We start from the raw sequence: 20,759 nt of genomic DNA, 5'->3' as shown, positions 1-20,759 counted from the left end.
TGCCACTTTTAGGTCTGTTATTGAGGGTCCAGGGAGATTGAAGTGCTCTCCTACTGGTTTTTGAATGTTATAATTCCTGATGTCAGATTTGTGTCCATTTATTCTTTTGCATAGAGACTGTCTAGTTTGGCCAATGTATACGGGAGAGGGGCATTGCTGGCACATCTTTTCATGTGCTGTGTATTTATATCTGCTACTGTATTTTCCACTCCATACATCTGATGAAGTGGGTTCTAGCCCACGAAAGATTATGCCCAAATAAACTTATTAGTCTCTAAGGTGCCACAAGGACTCCTAGTTGTTTTGATTGTAGTCTGTAACCCATCATTTAAATCAGCTTTTGTACCAGATGACTGGAGGATAGCTAATGTGAGCCAATTTTTAAAAAGGGCTCCACAGGTGATCCCGGCAATTACAGCCTTGTAAGCCTGATTTCAGTACTGGGCAAACTGGTTGAAACGATAATAAAGAACAATATTGTCAGACATATAGATGAATATAATTTGTTGAGGAAGAGCCAACATGGTTTTAGTAAAGGGAAATCTTGCCTCACCAATCTACTAGAATTCTTTGAGGGAGTCAACAAATATGTGGCCAAAGGGGATCCAGTGGATATATTGTACTTAGCTTTTCTGAAAGCCTTTGACAAGGTCCCTCACCAAAGGCTCTTTCACGAAGTAAGCTGCCACGGGATAAGAGAGAAGGTGCTCTCATGGATTGTTAACTGGTTAAAAGAGGAAACAAAGGGTAGATATAAATGGTCAGTTTTCAGAATGGAGAGAGGTAAATAGTGGTGTCACCCAGGGTGTGTTCTGGGACCAGTCCTAATTCAACAGATTTATAAATGATCTGGAAAAAGGGGTAAACAGTGAGATGGCAAAATTTGCAGATGATACAAAATTACTAAAGATAGTTAAGACCCAGGCAGATAGCGAAGAGCTGCAGAAGGATCTCTCAAAACTGGGTAACTGGGCAACCAAATGGCAGATGAAAGTTAATGTTGATAAATGTAAATTAATGCACATTGGAAAGAATAATCCCAACTACACATATAAAATGATGGGGTCTAAATTAGCTGTTACCATTCAAAAAAGAGATCTTGGAGTCATTGTGGATAGTTCTCTGGAAACATCCACTCCATGAGCAGTGGCAGTCAAAAAAGTGAACAGAATGCTGGGAATAATTAAGAAAGGGATAGATAATAAGACAGATAATATCATGTTGCTTCTATATAAATCCATGCTACGCCCACATCTTGAATACAGTGTGCTGACGTGGTCGCCCCATCTCAAAAAAAGATATATTGGAATTGGAAAAGGTTCAGAAAAGGGCAACAAAAATTATTAGGGGTATTGAACGGCTTTCGTATGAGGAGAGATTAATAAGACTGGGACTTTTCAGCTTGGAAAAAAGATGGCTAAGGGGAGAGATGATTGAGGTCTATAAAATAATGAGGTCTGTAAAATCGGGTGTAGAGAAAGTAGATAAGGAAGTGTTGTTTACTACTTCTCATAACACAAGAACCAGGGGTCACCCAATGAAATTAATAGGCATCAGGTTTAAAAGAAACAAAAGGAAGTATTTCTTCACACAATGCACAGTCAACCTGTGGAACTCCTTGCCAGATGATGATGTGAAGGCCAAGACCATAACAGGGTTCAAAAAAGAACTAGATAATTTCATGGGCCATCAATGGCTATTAGCCAGAATGGGCAGGAATGGTGTCCCTAGCCTCCGTTTGCCAGAAGCTGGGAATGGGCAACAGGGGATGGATCACTTGATGATTCCCTGTTCTGTTCATTCCTTTTGGGGCACCTGGCTTTGGCCACTGTCCGAAGACAGGCTACTGGGCTAGATGGACCTTTGGTCTGACCCAGTAGGGCCATTCTTATGTTGTTAATATCGTGACTCACCAAAAATATAACCTGTGAGCCCCCCTGCAACTTCCTCATGGGTCAGGACCCCCAATTTAAGAAAGGCTGGTCTCCCCTGTGAAATCTGTATAGTAAAGGGTAAAAACACACAGAAGACCAGATTTCATGGTACAGAAGTTAATTTAAATGATAGGTTACACACCACAGTTAGTAGTTCTGCAGTTTAACATTTGAGTTCCTTCAGAACTCTTGGGTGAATCCCATCTGGTCCTGGGGATTTATTGCTGTTTTATTTATCAGTTTGTTCCAAAACCTCCTCTAATGACACCTTAATCTGAGACAGTTCCTCAGATCTGTCATCTAAAAAGAATGGCCCAGGTTTGGGAATCTCCCCGCACATTCTCAGCCGTGAAGACCAATGCAAATAATTCATTTAGTTTCTCCATCGTCCAGTGGCCCCACTTGTTGTTTAACAGGCTTCCTGATTCTCAAATATTTTTTTAAAAAATTGCTATTACTTTCAGTCTTTGTCTAACTGTTCCTCAAATCCTTTTTTGGCCTTCCTAATTGTATTTTTACACTTCATTTGCCAGTGTTTATGCTCCTTTCTATTTTCCTCACTAGATTTAACTTCCACTTTTTAAAGGATGCCTTTTTACCTCTCCCTGCTTCTTTTCCTTTGTTGTTTAGCCATGGTGGCTCTTTTTTGGTTCTCTTACTATGTTTTTAATGTGGGGTGTATATTTATGCTGAGCCTCTGTTGTGGTGTCTTTAAAAAGTTTCCACGCAGCTTGCAGAGATTTCACTTTTGGCGCTGTACCCTTCAATTTCTGTTTAACTATCCTCCTCGTTTTTATGTAGTTCCCCTTTCTGAAATGAAATGCTACAGTGTTGGGCCGCTGTGGTGTTTTTCCAACCACAGGGATATGAAATGTAACTATATTATGGTCACTATTACCAAGCGGTCCAGCTATATTTATCTCTTGGACCAGACCCTGTGCTCCACTTAGGACAAAATCAAGAATTGCCTCTCCTCTGGTGGGTTCCAGGACCAGTTGCTCCAAGAAGCAGTCGTTTAAGGTGCCAAGAAACTATCTCTCTGCATCCCATCCTGAGGGAACATGTACCCAGTCAATATGTGGATAATTGAAATCCCCCATTATTATATTGAGTTTTTAATTTTAATAGCCTCTCTAATCTCCCTGAGCATTTCACAGTAACTATCACCATCCTGGTCAGGTGGTCAGTAATATATCCCTACCGCTATATTGTTATTGTTAGAGCATGACATTTCTATCCATGGAGATTCTATGGTACAGTTTGATTCATTTACGATTTTTACTTCATTTGATTCTACGCTTTCTTTCACATATAGTGCCACTCCCCCACCAGCACCACCTGTTCTGTCCTTCTGATATATTTTGTACCCTGGTATTACTGTATCCCATTGATTATCCTCATTTCACCAAGTTTCTGTGATGCCTATAATATCAATATCCTCCTTTAATACGAGGCACTCTAGTTCACCCATTTTGTTCTTTAGACTTCTAGCACTGGTATATAAGCGCTTTAAAAACTTGTCTCCTTTTAGCTGTCTGCCATTACATGATATAATTGAATGGGACTCTTTTTTATTTGACTGTTTGTTTCTGATCAGACCCTGCCTATATTTTCCATCCTTTCGTCCTCACTAGGACATAGAGATTCTCTATTAATAGATCCCCCACTAAGGGATGTCCAAATCATGTGGTCCTCTGCACCTGTCAGCTTTTCCCCATCCTTCCCGCATAGGCTCCCCCTTTCCCAAAAGTTTCCGCAGTTCCTAATACATCGAAACCCCTCCTCTCTACACCATCGTCTCATCCACGCATTGAGACTCTGCAGTTCTGCCATTGCTGGGTTCAAATCTGGGTGGCTGGAGAGTGGCAGTTGTTAGCTGGGCACCCAGCTCTGAAGGCTGCACCCTGCCAACAGCAGTGAGGAAGTAAGGGTGGCTGCACCATACCATGCCACCCTTACTTCTGTGCTGCTGGCTTCGGAGCTGAGTTGTCCGAGAGTGGCGGCTGCTGACTGAGGGCCCAGGTCTGAAGGCAGCAGTGCGGAAGTAAGGGTGGCAATACCACACCATGCCGTCCTTACTGCTGCTGCTGGCGGTGGCTCTGCCTTCAGAGGTGGGATCCCAGCCAGCAGCTGCCGCTCTCCAGCTGCCCAGCTCTTAAGACAGCACTACCGCCAGCAGCAGCACAGAAGTAAGGGCAGCAGTGCCGCAACCCAACCGTAATCTTGTAACCCCCCCATAACTCCTTTTTGGGTCAGGACCCCTACAATAACAGCCCCGTGAAATTCCAGATTGAAATAGCTGAAAACATGAAATTTACCATTTTAAAAATCCTATGACTGTGAAATTGACCAAAGTGGACCGTGAATTAGGTAGGGTCCTACCCCTGACCCATGTCACTCACAGCGCCTCACCCATCCTGATAGACAGCTGGCAGGATCTCCCTCCCCAAATTTACTTCCCCCTGAGCACGTGCATGGCAGAATCCAATTTCTCCTTTGTGGGCACCTGCTATTCCGTGATCCGTTACCACTGGGTTATTCCACTTCCTCTTCCAAGCATGCAGGCTTCCCTTGTCATTGCTGTGTTATTCATCTCTCTCTCTGGCTTCACACCGCAGTGTCATCAGGCAGCGCTGTTCAGAGAACTGACCGCTTCTCTAGCTCCCCGGTGCCTCACGGCTGTTGGAAGGAATCAGAGAAATGTAGGGCTGGAGGGGACCTCGAGAAGTCATCAAGTCCAGACCCCTGGGCTGAGGCAGGGCCAAGTAAATTTAGACCATCCCTGACAGGTGGGATAAGCCTTCATTTCTATTACACACACACGTGGCTCCACCTGCAGACACTATATTGTGAAACTAGAGAGAGGAAATATGGGGTGGATTTGTGGGGAGGGGACAGAGGACACTCCGTGTTTGAAAGATGAGGAGGAATAACCTGGCTGTAATGGATCAGAGCACTCCACGTGCCCCCTTCGCATTTCAGAGAAGGAAAATTTACACAGAAGTCAGGGTTTTTTACCTTTCTCAGGTCTAGTCTACACTGGAAGGGGGGATTGATCTAAGTTTCACAACTTCAGCTACATGAATAACATAGCTGAAGTCGACATACTTAGATCTACTCACCACAGTGTCTTCGCTGTGGTGAGTCGACAGCAGACGCTCCCCTGTTGACTCCACCTGCACCTCTCGCTCCAGTGGAGTACCGGAGTCCACGGGAGAGCACTCGGCGGTCGATTTATCGTCGATCCTGCGGGTAATGTAGACAAGCCCTCGTTCTCCCCAGCCATTATTGTGCTGTGTCTCTCTTCTTTGCTATGCCCCTTTCTTTCCTCTCACCCTGGCAGAGGGAATGACTCCTGTCCGGGTTCTCTCTCTTTACTCCAGCGGGCGACAGGATGGTGAGAGAAGATGAGGAAGAGAATCCATGGCAGGCAGGCTGTGAGGAGCCAAAACCCCATGGGGCATCATCCAGATGCTCCAAAGAAGACATTGCATCAAGCCTCCAGCAGGAAAAAGCCTCTGAGAGTCAGCACAGGGCAGAAAGGCAGCAGGGAAAGCAGCCAGGGAATAAAGGGTGTCAAGCCATTAGTTCTAGTAGAGGTGGAAAGGACATCCGGGAAACCTCAATGCAGCAGAGAACCCATACAAGAGGGGAAAAAAACGCACCCACCGAATGTGAGAAAAGATTCAACATGAGCAAACAGCTTGGTAGATCTCAGACCCTGCACCCGGGAGAGAAGCCATATAAATGCCAGGAGTGCGGGAAGAGTTTCAATCAGAGCTCCAACCTTATTCTGCACCAACGAACGCACACGGGGGAGAGGCCCTACAAATGCCTCGACTGCGGGAAAAGTTTCAATCGGAGCTCGAGCCTCGTCGTGCATCAGAGAATCCACACGGGAGACAAACCCCACAAATGCACCAAGTGCGGGAAGAGTTTCATTCAGAGCTCAAACCTGACGACGCACCAAAAAATCCACACGGGAGAAAAGAACTGTCAGTGCCCAGAGTGTGGGAAAATGTTCAGCGACAACTCAGCCCTGATTAAGCACCGAAGAATCCATTCGGGACAGAAACCCTATAAATGCCCGGAATGCGGGAAAGGGTTTAGTGACAGCTCAACCTGTATTCGACACCAGAGAACCCACACGGGAGAGAGACCCTACAAGTGCCTGGACTGTGGGAAAAGCTTCAATCTGAGTTCCAACCTAGTTACGCACCGGAGAATCCACACGGGGGAAAGACCCTATAAATGCCTCGACTGTGGGAGAAGCTTTAGTCAGAACTCGCATCTGATTAAACATCAGAAAGTCCACACGAGGTTGAAATCTTAAATGTGGGAGCGGTTGCAGTCGGGGCTTTGGTTGGGTTTGGAATCAGCAAATCCATACAGGGAAGAAACTTCCTTGATGTCCTGAGAAGGGAAAATGTCATGGGGGTGGGGGAATGCAATCAGTGGGGTTTTTTTGAGGGGGGGGGAGAAATTAGACATATGAATGCTTGCTGGGAGGGGAGGAGAATTTTTGAGTGGGGAGGGATGGGGAAGACAGGTGTAAAGTGGCTTGACTTGGTGCAAAATGTGACAATCCCGCAGCAATCTGGCCTTCCATCTGCCGTTCGTTTTCTCGAAAAGCGGCGCGGCCATGATGGCTGTCTCACCACCATGGAGAAAATAATTCCAGCAGGGTGTGTGCCCTGACCCTCCCCGGTGCCACTCCTGGGGCCACCCCGGACATTGGTGGCTTCGCAGGATTGAGCCAGATCTGAGAACTGCACTACACGACGTCTAGGACGACACCATTGACTGAGGTCACAGGCTGATGCAGTGGTCCCCAGTGGACTGGGTGTGTTTGATGAAGATGTTTGATGGCTCAGGGCTGCAGCATGGGAAGAAGGGGATTATGGGAGAGGAGAAATGAGCATGAGTGATAGGGACGGGGAGAAGGGCCATGGAGAGGTGCGGGGAGGGCAGGAGGAGGGGGATATGGGAGGAAACTGACAGAAGATTGAGGGAACTAGCCAGGGATGTCTGTCAGCATCAAATTCTCTCTTCCCATGTGTGTTGTGATCTATAGGGGCTGCCTTTCTTGGGGGGGGGGGTAGGGGTTCTGAGCTGCTCTCTCTATCTTTGAATGGGGGCAGGGGTGTGGGGTCCCTGTCCCCCTGGGGTTTGGGTCTGATTTCCCCCTCCCTCTTCCCCCTCATGTGACCCTTGTGCCTCTGGGGATGTTTCTGCCCTCATCCCTGCCTCACTTATAAGATGGGATATGGGGACAGGGCTATCTCTTGGGGGTGTCTGAGCCCCTCTCCCTGCCCCCACTCATGGGATTAGGGGCCTTGTCCATGGGAGGGGGGGTCAGAGCTCCTTCCCCCCCATGTGAGCCAAGATGGGGTGGGTCTCCTCTTCGACTGAAGGGCTCTGCCCCTCACCATGTGAGCTGGGTCGAGGGGGACTGGGCCCTTGTGATGGGAAGATAAGAGACATGCTTGGCACATGCCCTGAGAACACGCTGTGGACATGGGGCAGTGAGGAGAGCTCATTGGGACTCAGGTTCAGGGAACTAGCTCCTTGTCCCGTCTCTTCTGTCCAAGTTACTGTCACAGGCATGTCATAAAGCTGCCAAGATTTTGGGACCTAGCCCATGTCTGTGATTTCTCTCTCCCACCCTGTTTGCAGCGACGCACTCCAGATATTTCAGAGCACAACTATTATCACTGTTCCACGATCGCAAAATGCACAGGATGTGGGTGGAGCGCTGAGGCCACACGGTTGTTATGTGATTCCTAGTGGAGAAACCACTGTTCTGGGACTATTCCTGGGTCTGCCTCTGGCCCACTGGGTGACCGTGGGCAAGGCCCATCAGCTCACCGTGCCTCAGCTTCCCATCTGTAAAATGGAGGTCATTTGGGGGCAGGGGGGTTACTGATGTAAAGCTCTGTTTAAAAGCTGGGTCTTTTTGTGCTTCTCTAGCTCCAGCAGCGTATCAGCTGTTAATATTGGTGCAAACATCAACAGACTAAATGACCCCTCCTCCAACATTTTTCTGTTAAAAAAGCTAGGAAATGCACTGCCAAAAAACTTCGTTAACACAGGCTAAGGCTGCCTTAGGGTGACCAGATGTCCTGATTTTATAGAGACAGTTCTGATTTTTGGGTCTTTTTCTTATATACGCTCCTATTACCCTCCACCCCCGTCCCGATTTTTCCCATTTGCTGTCTGGTCACCCTAGGCTGCCTGGTGATAACTCGTGCCCTTGCCGAACGCAGAGTTCAGGGGAAAAAATCCTTCTGAAAACCAGGCAATACAGAGTTAAGGTACATGCCCGTGCAACCTTAGCTCCGCTCCCTTGGAGCTGGCAGCATTTAGGGGGAAGTATCTGCACCTACTTACTGTATTAGGGGTTGCTGTACTGAAAGGTGGGAGATCCCTATTCAAATCCCTTTCCCCACCCAGGCAGCGTGGGGAATTGGGCTGGGGTGTCCCATGTCCTGGGTAACTGCTCTAGGCTAAAAGTTATAAGAGAGTCTTGCCTCTCCCAACAGCTGTTTTGGGTGCAGTTAGGAGAGATCTGATCATGAGTACGGCTGTTGTGACAATTGGCCTATAACTCTTGCCTACTTAGGAGTTCACCGTGGAAAGTAGGTCAAGTTATTTTCAATAGAATATGTTCTAAACAGATCATAGAATATCAGGGTTGGAAGGGACCTCAGGAGGTCATCTAGTCCAACCCCCTGCTCAAAGCAGGACCAATCCCCAGACAGATTTTCGCCCCAGATCCCTAAGTGGCCCCCTCAAGGATTGAACTCACAACCCTGGGTTTAGTAGGCCAATGCTCAAACCACTGAACAGATGCAAGAGAAGCAGCCAGAGAGACTGAGTCCAAACAACACAGGGCAAGTTGATGCGATACAAGGCTGGTGTTGAAATTATGCTGGGTGAAAACAGGAGAGGTGGAGACGGACATTAATAAGCCAAAATTGGTGAGACAGATATTAGGCCTAATTGGTGGACAAAATAAGGAGGGAGATGAACTCTGCCTCCCACTTTTTTTCCCTTCTGGGGTATCTTAAAAGAGACTGGAAATAAGATCACCTCTCCTCTCCTGTCCCAGCTTGCTTCGCCTCATCTCATCTTCCCCCCAGCTTATCCCCCCCAACCTGCCAGCACTTCATCTCATCTCAACTCATCTAAAGGACTTGCTCATCTTTAGAGAACTATGTTTTCACCTGTGAGTGCTGAAAGTCATCTCATTACCGTGACGTCCTGATCTCAGCCCACCAGTGGGGAGATAGAATTACCAGCACCAGGAAGGTGCATGAGATCCTGTATTCTATTCCCTTCCTTTGTTATGTTATTTTCTGCCCCACTGTTTCTTTCCTCTCATCCTACCTTGCTCTCTTGGCTTCTTGTCAAATCCTGAAGTCAAGTATATTGCAGTCATCCAAACCTGCCTTGTGGAAGGAGAAAGGATGCCATCAGGTGACAGCCCTGACCAATTCATAACTAACCGGATCACGCAGCTGGTATTGTGGTTCACTTGCCAGACAAAGCATCCACTTGTAACTAACCAGTAGTACAAAAACATCCACAAAAGCCATATTTCACCCATCTTCTCTGTCCCAGCTCTCCTCTGCCCTGTCTGTCTCTGTTCAGAACAGGATACGTGAATGCCATTCTAATCAGGACTGAGACTAAAGTTAACCATCTCTCTTTCAGCAAAGAAAGGTTGCCCTGAAAACAGGAGACTCTGAAGCAGAGAGGTTTCGATAAGCTCTACACTTGTTTTGTATAATCACTCAACTGCAGTTTCCAGATCAAGGCCATACATAAAAAGAATGGCCATACTGGGTCAGACCAAAGGTTGATCTAGCCCAGTGGCCAATGCCAGGTGCCCCAGAGGGAATGAACAGAACAGGTGATCAAGTGATCCATCCCCTGTCGCCCATTCCCAGCTTCTGACCAACAGGTGAAGGACACCATCCCTGCTCATCCTGGTTAATAGCCATTGGTTTTGATTTTGGCTGTTTTGATTTCTTGTTCTTTTCTTGTGTTTAATCAATAAACTTTCAATTTGAATGGAGATGCTTTGGGGTGTTGGCCAGCTCACCGAGTGAAACGAAGGGCTCTGTTTAAAATTATCCGCAGACCCACCTATTGCTATTTAATGCTGGACACAGAGAGTTGATAAACACCTTGAGCTCTTTGGGGCTTTAGAGATCAGAATCTATGCAACTGGGCCGGGAGGGCCCTACCTAACTTTGGCTGGTTGGTAGATAATATTGAGGCTTAGGTATGAGATGGGCACCTGGTGCTTGCCTGAGGCAGCAGAGTGCATACCCAGTGCACTTTTACAGCAAAAATTTCAGTGCCTAGTGAGTTTAGGTGCGTGTTAATTGGCAGCCAGGCAGAGGGTTGGTGGATCACAGTGGTGCCGAAAGTTGCGATTTGGGTGCCTAAATCTGGAGTGCTCCGGAACCCTCTGTGATCTGGGTATGGTCTCCAGGTATCCTTTATGGCCTCCAGGCATCCCTCACAACCCCTCCACGCTTACCAAGGACACAGGGTGACAAGGAGAAGGTTAGAGCTAGTGATTGAGAAGCGTGGATGTGAGGGGCTTAGGCAGTGCTTAATTTGTAATGAAAAAGGTGTTGGGGCTCAAGGACATGTTTTTACTTTAATAATTGACACAACAAGCCCAGAGGTGCTGGGGCTCTGAACCGCCCGGCCCAGAGGTGCTGGGGCTCTGAACTGCCAGGCTCGGTGCCAGGGCTCAGCCCTGGCACAAATTACACCTTGGATTTGGGTGGTGGGGTTGATAGATTCCAAGGCCAGGAGAGACCATTGTAATCATCTTGTCTGACCACCTGTATTGCACCAGCCAGAGAACTTGCCCCAAAGAATTCCTGGAGCAGAATCTTTTAGCAAAAACCTCCAAACTTGATTTCAAAATCAAGTGACGGAGAATCCACCATGGCCTTTGGTAAATTGCACCAGTGGTTAGTTACTCATGTAGGCCTTTCTTGAACACGAGTCATTAGGGAGGCTTTAATTTTTGGAAGACAGGATTAGGGAGGTAACTAGATCAGTAGACTGAAAATGGAATGTTTGTGCTAAGATAAGTACACCTCTACCTCAATATAACACTGTCCTTGGGAGCCAAAAAATCTTACCGTGTTATAGGTAAAACCGTGGTATATTGAACTTGCTTTGATCCACCGGAGTGTGCAGCCCCTCCCACCTCCCTGGAGCACTGCTTTACGGCGTTATATCCAAATTTGTGTTATATTGGGTGGCGTTATATCGAGGTAGCAATGTAAATGGGTCACTAACAGCAAGTCTACACACTACAGAATTACTTTGTCATAACTACGTGGTTCTGGGGTTGAATAATTCACACCCCGGAGTTTTATACCAGCCTAATTACCAGTGTAAACAGTGCTGTATTGGTGGGAGAGCTTCTGCCAACATCGCTACCACCTCTCAGGGAGGTGGATTAACTAAGCTGACGGGAGAGCTCTCTCCCCTCAGCATAGAGCGTCTTCATTAAAGCACTCCAGGAGTGAGGCACAGCAGTTTAAGAGTAGACCTGCTCTAAGCTAAAAGACAGAACGTCTGAGCTAGTTTAGAGGGAGAACACCCAGGGAAACATTTACTAAGAACAAGATAACAGACAAGAAAAGCCAGGAGCATAAAGAGGAAAGCAGACTGTGGACAGAGCATTCTGCACAGGGATTGGTCTTTGCAAAGTAACCAAGCCAATTATACAGCATGTAATGCAACATATAGGGAATGTAACATAATGTGTAAATGTATGTAAAGAAAGGGGAGGGAGGGGTTGTGTATCTTCAGATGCGTGGTATGCCGGGTACCCACGTTTGAGTTTGATTAACTTGGCGTAGCTTTATGCCAAATAAAGAAACCCGAGTGATAAGAGTGGAGTTGAACTGAGTTCTTGGGGAATCAAGTGGAAAAGGCTTCAAAGGCTTCTCCATTGTAGTGATGCAGTGGCTCGGATCGGATCCATTCACCTGGAGCAGGTAAGGTATCATTTATTACCTGTCTAGCTGTACTGTCAAGGATCACAACCCAGCACTTTAGCAATGGCATTGGTAGGGCTTAAATTTGAAGAGATTTCTGGGTCATTGGGGAACTAAGTTAAATCCAAAGGTGGATCCTATAAACTCCCAGATAGGTATTAGGGAGAAATTGGGTCTGGGGGTGGAAAAGGAATGTCACTGAATAGTGCTAAATAACAAACGCAACCAAAAAAAAAAGCAAAAAACTTGTTATTGCAGAGAGTTATCCTAAAAATAAAAGTCCAGTGTAGAGAAGTAAAAGAATTAACCCTTATGTAAAAAATATTGAGGAAGAAAAGAATGGGGTGAAAGAACAAAGAAGGGATCTGTAAAGCGTGTGCCATGCAGCCTGGCCAAGCAGTTTTAAAGTAAAGTAAAAGTTGTAACAATATTTGAAAGGTACTTTCCAGATGTATATGTAAAAGAATGCTGAGCAAAGCACAGCAGAAGTCTGTTGAGTGCCAATAAAATGTTAAAAGCTGGGACCCATCTGCAGCCATAAAAAATAGGATCATCTTGTTTTTCTCATAAAGAAAAAAAAAAAGAAAAAAGGCCAAATCAAGGCTGCAGTTTCACAAGGATTAGTTCTAGTGGCTAAAACATCAGAAACACAAGGTGCCACCTTACCAAATAAACGTAAAAAGCATAACAAGCAAATCAAAGTTGTAGGGAGAAAAAACAAATTAAATTAAAAACATTCTCAAATAACAATAATAACCCACACACACACACACACACAACACAAATTTGTTAACTGTTGCCTTAGATCCAAGGTAGAAAGCAGCTGTCCTTCAGCAACTGTATTTAGTAAGTACAGCTTTGCAGGCAAAGTGTATGAAGCTAAACAAATAAGTGCAAAAAAAAAAAAAAAAAAGCTTAAAAGTTGCCGGAAGAAAATTGGCTACAAAATGTGTCACTTTAAAAACATAAGTAATAAAATAAAAACAGTCACATTTTTGCACAAATTAACACCGCAGCGTTAAAAAAGTTAAACGGTTAAAAATTGTAAAAATGTTTGAAAGTCTTTTTAAAAGTAATACACCAAAGTGTTAAATGTGCTTGATTCAATAATAAAACCCAGTTATGGCAGGGGAACTCGGGGCAGTCATGCTGAATAAAATCAAACCACCCAGCACCCATGCTGAATAAAATCAAACCACCCAAAGTAACGACGACCGCCCCTGCGCATTTTTCCCTATGAAGCCTTTAGAGCCGCCTCTGTTGCACTTGGTTCCCCAAGAACTTCGTTCCACTCCCATCTGGTTGCTTTGGTTCCTGTATCTGGCACACAGCAAAGTTCAACTGAGCTGATCAGACTCGAGCATAGAGGGCGAGTGGAGGACGTACCCCTCACCCATCCTTAAACAGCAAACCTCATCCCTTGTAGACATTTACCCATTACCCGGCATTCGCTACACATTGCATCACCCGTTTTGGGATTGACTGGTCACTTTGTAGGAACCAATCCCTCTACAGCATGCTCAACCCATGCACTGTTATTGGATGACTTACTCTTTACCTCATCTTACGATCCAGGCATCTCTTACCCATTGTTCTTGTGTCCATTGTAGATGGTTCCCTAGGGGTTCCCGCTTACGTTGGCTCATACAAACATTCTGCTTCCAGCCGCTGATTTATTTACCTCCCTAATCCTGTCACCTGAGAAATTAGGCCTGACCCATGTTCAATTACAGGCCTATGTTCCACTGGTTTTGGTTTTCTTTTTTATATTAGTATTTACATAAGAGCGGCCACACTGGGTCAGACCAAAGGTCCATCTAGCCCAGTGTCCTGTCTTCCAACAGTGGCCAATGCCAGGTGCCACAGAGGGGAATGAACAGAACAGGGAATCATCACGTGATCCATCCCGTCACTCACTCCCAGCTTCTGGCGAACAGAGGCTAGGGACACCATCCCTGCCCATCCTGGCTGATAGCCATTGATGAACCTACCCTCCATGAACATATCTTGTTCTTTGTTTTAGTTGCATTATATTTTAGGATTTTTGTGTTTTTTTTTTTGCAGTGGATTACTTAGCAACACAATTTTAAGGCTGAATTATTTGAACCACCATTAATGCTAGGCTTAAAGTACTAACTCGGAGGTGGAAGTTTACCTCTTTGGTACAGCCCACCAGGGTGTAATTCCACATTAGAAACTTGCTTTGCCTTTAAAGCATTTTTTGTCATTTTAATTTTGCTTTTATTTTAATTTCATTATAAAAAAACCCAACCTTGGTACAATATATATATATATATACACACACACGCATTTCCTTTCATTGCCATAAGAAATTTAGGTGTGAAACAGAACATAGGTCAATTCAATTAACATTTCCTGAGTCCATGCCAGAAGGGATCCTTTTTAGCCCCCAGACAATGTTTATCACCAGCATAGGCAATTTTTCTGTTACTAACATTTCAGCATTTTAACCCTGCTGTGCAATTTGGAGCCTCTTTTCCCAAAGCAAATCCTTGTGCCGGCAACTTTGTCTGTAAGATGCTACACCTGCCTGTGTAAGTTTCCCAGATGCAAATAGCAGAACAAGTCTGGGAGTTTTTAGACTTTGTGTTGTTTTCTAACAGTATTTGATTAGGGAAACAAAACATTTTTTTATACTAGATCAGTTGCAGTGGTTTTACATTTATTTTCCTGCTATCAGACCCGTGTTTTTGTTTATTATTATTATTATTTATTTTGCACCAACTATTGTCATTTTTATTGTATTAAATTTTTAACATTTTTGGTGACCAAAGAGGCCAAGGTTTTTTTTGCTTCATTTTACTTAAGGCTGCTTTTACTTTGTATAGTATGTCTTTTGCACATGTTATTAGAACACGTTGACTTAATTTTATAACTTTTTAAAAGCAATGACATTATGTATATTATAACAAAGCTTTATTCAGGAGGTTTTTTTCCTATTTAATGGCTCCAGTACTTTGCTTGCAGTATTTTCTGTTGAAATGCTTGGTTATTGATGTCAGTTTGGTTGTAGAGTATCATACTAATTTTGAACAGTTTGGAGGGGAAGGGTGCTTGTCTGCCATCCCCTCCCTGCCTTGGCAGTTTTATGTCTTGGCAGTCTAATTTAAAATTTTAAAGTATACATTTTTGTTTAGAAAATTCTTTTATCTGTTTTTTAATGATACTTCACCACATTTTAGTGGGCATAATTTTTTATGCAGATTGGTAAAATTTAGTAACACAGACACATAAATAAGCTGAATATTTTTGTGTAATATTTTTTAATAGGCTTTAACCCTAAACTATTTGGACTTGTTTTTAGTGTCAGGCATATTGGTTTGCTTTTATTTTTTTAATATAGTTTTCAAACCTTTACTACATAGTTTTTGTTTTTACTTTCTTAGTAACATTTATTTTACAGTACAGTTAAGCAGAACTTTTGGATAGGATTTGGCAGTTTTGACATGTTTTTGAATGCCCACTGCACCCTTTAAAGTAGCTTCATTATTTATAACTCATAAACTGTTAAAAAAAAAAACAACAGAATGTGGATGCCACTTTTGAATGGAATTTTGGTGATTGGGCTTCTCTCCTTATGTTTACTGATTTATTTTATTTTATTGATGCTGGGTTGCTTTTAAAGCACATGTATGCAGTGTATAGTGGGATGCAATGTGTACAGAATGTAATGCAATATGTAAATGTATCTAAAGGAAGGCAGTTTCGGTGTAACTTTGGATGTGTGGTATACCCTCTACCCACCCCCAGGGCCATCCAGATGAAGGGTCAAGTGGGGCAATTTGCCCCAGGCCCCGCAGGGGCCCCCATGAGAGTTTTTCGGGGCCCCTGGAGCGGGGTCCTTCACTTGCTCCAGGGGCCCTGGAAAACTCTTGCAGGGCCCAGGCCCCCGGAGCTTCTTCCACTCCGGGTCTTCGGCGGCACTTCTGTGGCGGTGGGGGGCCTTCCGCTCCGGGACCCACCGCTGATGTACCCCAAAGACCCGCGGCAGGGGGTCCTTTCGCCCCCGGGACCCACCGCCGAAGACCCCAGGCTCCCTGAATCCTCTGGGCGGCCCTGCCCACCCCCCATGTTTGTGTCTGATCAACTCAGCATAGTTTTGCTGTATGCCAAATAAAGGAACTTGAGTGACAAAACTGGAGTCGAACTGAGTTCTTGGGGAATGTCTTGAAGGCTATTCCCAAAAACACTCACTGTTAAAAATGTACACCGTATTTCCAGTCTGAATGTGTCTAGCTTCAACTTCCAGCCACTGGATCATGTTAGACCTTTCTCTGCTAGATTGAAGAGCCCATTATTAAATATTTGGTCTCCAGGTAGGTACTTATAGACTGTGATCAAACCACCCCTCAGCCTTCTCTTTGTTATGCTAAATAGATTGAGTTCCTGGAGTCGATAAAGCAGGTTTTCTAATCCTTTAATCATTCTTTTGGCTCTTCTCTGAACCCTCTCAAGTTTATCAACATCCCTGAATTGTGGGCACCAGAACTGGACACAGGATTTCAGTGGCGGTCGCACCAGTGCCAAACACAGAGGTAAAAATAACCTCTCTGCTCCTACTTGAGATTCCCCTGTTTATACGTCCCAGGATGGCATTAGGTCTTTTGGCCAGAGTCACACTGGGAGCTCACGTTCCGCTGATTATCCACCACAACCCCCAAATCTTTTTCAGAGTCACTGCTTCCCAGGATAGATTTTCCCATCCTCTAAGTGTGGCCTATATTCTTTGTTTCTAGATGTGTATATGTACATTTAGCCATATTAAAATGCAGATTGTTTGCTTGTACTCAGTTCAGATTGCTCTGTACAAGTGGCATTAATTCATTAATTAATGATTTCATTAATTACCACTCCCCCAGATGTTGTGTCATTGGCAAATTTTATGAGTGATGATTTTCTGTTTTCTTCCACATCACTGATAAAAATGTTAAATAGCGTAGGGCCAAAAACCAATCTCTTGTGAGCAGTTCTTCTTTATCTGGTAAGCAGGGCTGGCACAACCCATTAGGTGACCTTCGGTCGCCTAGGGCACTAACATTTGGGGGGCGGCGACCCCGGCGGCTGGATCTTCAGCCGCCCCAGTCGTCAGCGGTATTTTGGGGGTGAGATCTTCCGCCACCTCTGTTGGGGGCACCATTTCAGGGACGGGACCTTCTGCCACCGAGGGCGCCAAAAAAGCTGGTGGCGCTCCTGCTGGTAAGACAAAGTCTAACAAAGGGTTCCCCTGCTGTGGTAGCTGTGGTGTTTTTTAGTTAGGTGTGGTGTAAGCAGAGCAATGGGTGTGATGCAGGCCAGCGCTGGCCCTGTAGTGTCGACAAGCCTAGAGTCTCCGAGCTAAATGCGGGAAAACAGCTGAACCAAAGGACCCGCTTTGGGGAATTGCCCCTGAAATTGTCCCTCCAGGGCAGGGCAGTGCCCCGACTTAGCAGAGGCAGGAACTGGCTTTTCCAGTCTCTGCTGCTCAGCTTGTTCCCAGGACAGTTAATCTGCCCACGGATGCTGTAGCGGGAACTGGGAACCTCTGACCCTACTTATGTCTCCTTCTGCCCCTTTCATCTCAGCTCTCTATTTCAGTCTGCTGTCTCTGGCTTCTTCCTTCCCCTCTGCCCAGGGCATTCCTATTCCCACAGGGCTGTGCATCTCAGTACAAGCAGAAGCTCTGGGATTTGGAGACACAGGGGGAGCAAAGAAGAGGGTGAGCAGCTCTTGTGCAGAGTCACTGTCCTGCCAGGTGTAGTGTGAAAAACTGCTCTCTGTTTTAATTTGCTACTTGGGGGTGTACTGAGCATGCTTGGTAACATCTGCTGAAGCCACTGCCCTTCCTCCTGCCCTTACTTGGCATAAGATTCTGTGGATTGATTTTACTGGGGTTAAAAAGGTGCAAAGGGGGCAGATCAGAGAAGAGGGGGGGCCAGGGCCTGGGGGAGGAAATTGACTGGCTGGGAAGGGAGGTCAAGCAGCTGGAAGCAGGGATGGGGGGAGTGGGGATTAAGCTCAGGGGAGAGACACTGCCAGAGGGTGACAGAGGGTAAAACCCCAGTACAGGGTGAGGCAGAGGGGGAACCTTTACCCTGGTGGACTGAGACACCAGTGTTTGCAAAAACGGAGGGGGGAGAGGGTTTTTTTCCCCCCTCCTCCCACAGACAGCACATCTCAGCATGGGCTTCCCAGGGCTGGGTTCTTAAAGACACAGGCACAAGGCTGGGTTCTTAAAGGCACAGGCATCCCAATGCCTAGTCACTGCCAGTCCTCTCTGTCTGATGTAACCTACTGCAGGAGACTTGATGCAGTGAAACATTTTACATACACCCTCTCAGAAACAACGAATCCGTTATCACTGTACCTGACTGCATAGAGTCTCCGAGCAGGTCACCAACTTGTCTTATCTGCTGCTGGATTCCCTGAATTACTCTTCGCGCTTCATCATTTAGCTCTGTTATGGTGCAGATGTGCTACTGAATTTAGATGTGTATAATCCTTATTGAAAATATGCACAAGTGAGTATTTGCTAGTGGTTTTAGCAATGACATCTGTGTCTCTAGTTTTGTCAGCACAGGAAACGAAGCTGCGAAAAGAAATGACATTTAAATGACCTCACTCTTTTCAGAGGTATCAATACATCTGTGCACCAGGCAGGGTCGTTTGGAAGCCAATGACTTTATGGTTCCATCCCACGCCACTGTCAAATTTTAGCAAATTAGGACACGTCAGCAAATAAGAACAATCTTCGTATCAGAAACTGCTACTGGTTACAATTTGCTACCCCCATACCAGTAGCAGATTAGGTTCAAAAGCAGTTTAATATCATAATTGCTGTTGGTAGCAAATTACATCAGATAGCAGTTTTTCACTGGCCCCAGCCCTTTCCCCAAGTCTCTCTCCATCACCTATGGGCTCCAGCTCAGGGGCTGGTGTCGGCGGAACCAGGGGCTGGTTTCAGCCATCGGAGAAAGTCCCCCCTGGACTGGGCACAGAAGGGGCTTAATCCCGTTCTGCACACGGGCCTCCAAAGCAGAACCCCTGGGGAACCCCAGGGGAATCCTGTGAATCACCCCCAGACTCTGAGTCGTGGACTAAGGTCCCCAGCAGGAGGCTGGGGATTTGCTGGGAGAGGCTGCCTGTGTCTGGGTGTGTGTGTGCACCCCCAAAAAGGCAGAGGGGCTTGGGGCTGGGTGGGGGAGCTGCAGCAGGGGCACTGGAACAACTTGTATGGTGGGGACTGAGAGTCATTGAACCAAACTGCAAACCCTGGATATGATGGAAACCACTTCAAGACGGAGGAGGGGGTAGGGGGTGGTAAGGTGACCAGACAGCAAATGTGAAAAATCAGGACAGGGGGTGGGGGGTAATAGAAGCCTATATAAGAAAAAGACCCAACCTTTGGGACTGTCCCTATAAAATCAGGACATCTGGTCACCCTACGGGGGGGTGCAGCACCCCCCTAGTTCCAGCGCCTCTGGGCTGCGGTGAGAGGCAGTTTATCGCTAGGACCCAGACGCGAGCTGGGCTGGGATCACGCTGGCCCGGCTGCAGGAAGTGATGTGACTTACACTCCCCAGTCGCTACAGTAACTCTTTGTGGTTGCTGTCTGGGTGAGTGAATCCCAAATCCCCTTCCCCGCAGAGCTGGGACCAGAGGCAGGAGGATCCCAGCCCAGCAGCCTCTGCCTGCACGGACAGCACCCAGTAAGTCTTGGCACCAAAGGAAAAGAAACCTTCCCACCCACCCACTACGCCTCTTTGTGCGAGGAAGGGGAAGAGGGTTAGGCCGGGAAGCTATTTTTCACGAGTGAATTTTCACATCCCTGTGCAGTGTAGGGGTGCAAAGTGCGTGTGCCTTGCAAACTCCACGGGCTGGTGAATTTCCATAACTGGGGAAGTCCATGGAGCTGCAGCTGATGGAGAGCGGCTGCGGATCTGGCTTGGGAACCCCCCACTGTGTTACCAGTGTTTATTAGAGTAACAATTTGTACAAAGCTGCTTTAGTCTTCTCCAGAGTCAGCTAATGCCAGACCAAGTGGCATATGATTTTGATTTTGTATCCCTGCTCATCCTGGCTAATAGCCACTGATCACAGAATATCAGGATTGGAAGGGACCTCAGAAGGTCATCTAGTCCAACCCCCTGCTCAAAGCAGGCCCAATCCCCAGACAGATTTTTGCACCGGATCCCTAAATGGCCCCCTCAAGAATTGAATTTACAACCCTGGGTTTAGCAGACCAATGTTCAAACTACTGAGATATCCCTCCCCCCTCCTGAGGGACCTATCCCCCAGGAATTTAGCTAGTTCTTTTATTAACCCTGTTAGTGTCTTGGCCTTCACAACGTCCTCTGGCAAAGAGTTCCACAGGTTGATTGTGCATTGTGGGAAGAAATATTTACGTTTGTTTGTTTGTTTGAAACCTGCTGCCCATTAATTTCATTTGGTGACCCCTAGTTCTTGTGGTGTAAGAAGTAGTAAATAACACTTCCTTATTTACTTTCTCCAACTCACACATGACTTTATACACCTCTATCCTATCCCCCCTTTTTCACCTCTTTTCTAAACTGGAAAGTCCCTGTTTTACTAATCTCTCCTCATACGGAAGCCGTTCCATACCCCTCATCATTTTTGTTGACCTTTTCTGAACCTTTTCCAATTCCAATTTACACCTCCAACCTGATATAACACTGTCCTCGGGAGCCAAAAAACCTTACCGCCTTATAGGTGAAACCACGTTATATTGAACTTGCTTTGATCCAGTGGAGTGCGCAGCCCCTCCCCACCC

At 46.1% G+C, this 20,759-nt stretch overlaps 3 protein-coding genes across 3 annotated transcripts in view; 2 read left to right on the top strand and 1 right to left on the bottom strand.

The window, feature by feature from the left end:
- The window catches only part of LOC127033326 (zinc finger protein 239-like), a 156,146-nt gene that overhangs the window by 92,455 nt on the left and 42,932 nt on the right, over positions 1-20,759 (bottom strand). The gene's annotated exons all lie outside the window — the stretch shown is intronic.
- Positions 1-20,759, top strand: part of LOC127033126 (zinc finger protein 850-like) — a 51,895-nt gene that overhangs the window by 17,831 nt on the left and 13,305 nt on the right. The window contains exon 4 of the mRNA XM_050920931.1: positions 5,318-6,255. Coding sequence (XP_050776888.1) covers positions 5,318-6,255 — 938 coding nt within the window. The remainder of the gene's footprint in view (positions 1-5,317; positions 6,256-20,759) is intronic.
- The window catches only part of LOC127033298 (putative zinc finger protein 66), a 34,482-nt gene continuing 33,276 nt past the window's right edge, over positions 19,554-20,759 (top strand). Inside the window, exon 1 of the mRNA XM_050921274.1 lies at positions 19,554-19,677. The gene's annotated coding sequence lies outside the window, so the exon portion shown is untranslated. The remainder of the gene's footprint in view (positions 19,678-20,759) is intronic.

The sequence above is a fragment of the Gopherus flavomarginatus genome, chromosome 12 (assembly GCF_025201925.1).
Source record: "Gopherus flavomarginatus isolate rGopFla2 chromosome 12, rGopFla2.mat.asm, whole genome shotgun sequence".
In the NCBI taxonomy this organism is placed as follows: Eukaryota; Metazoa; Chordata; order Testudines; family Testudinidae; genus Gopherus; species Gopherus flavomarginatus.
This window is presented reverse-complemented; position numbering and strand designations above follow the sequence as displayed.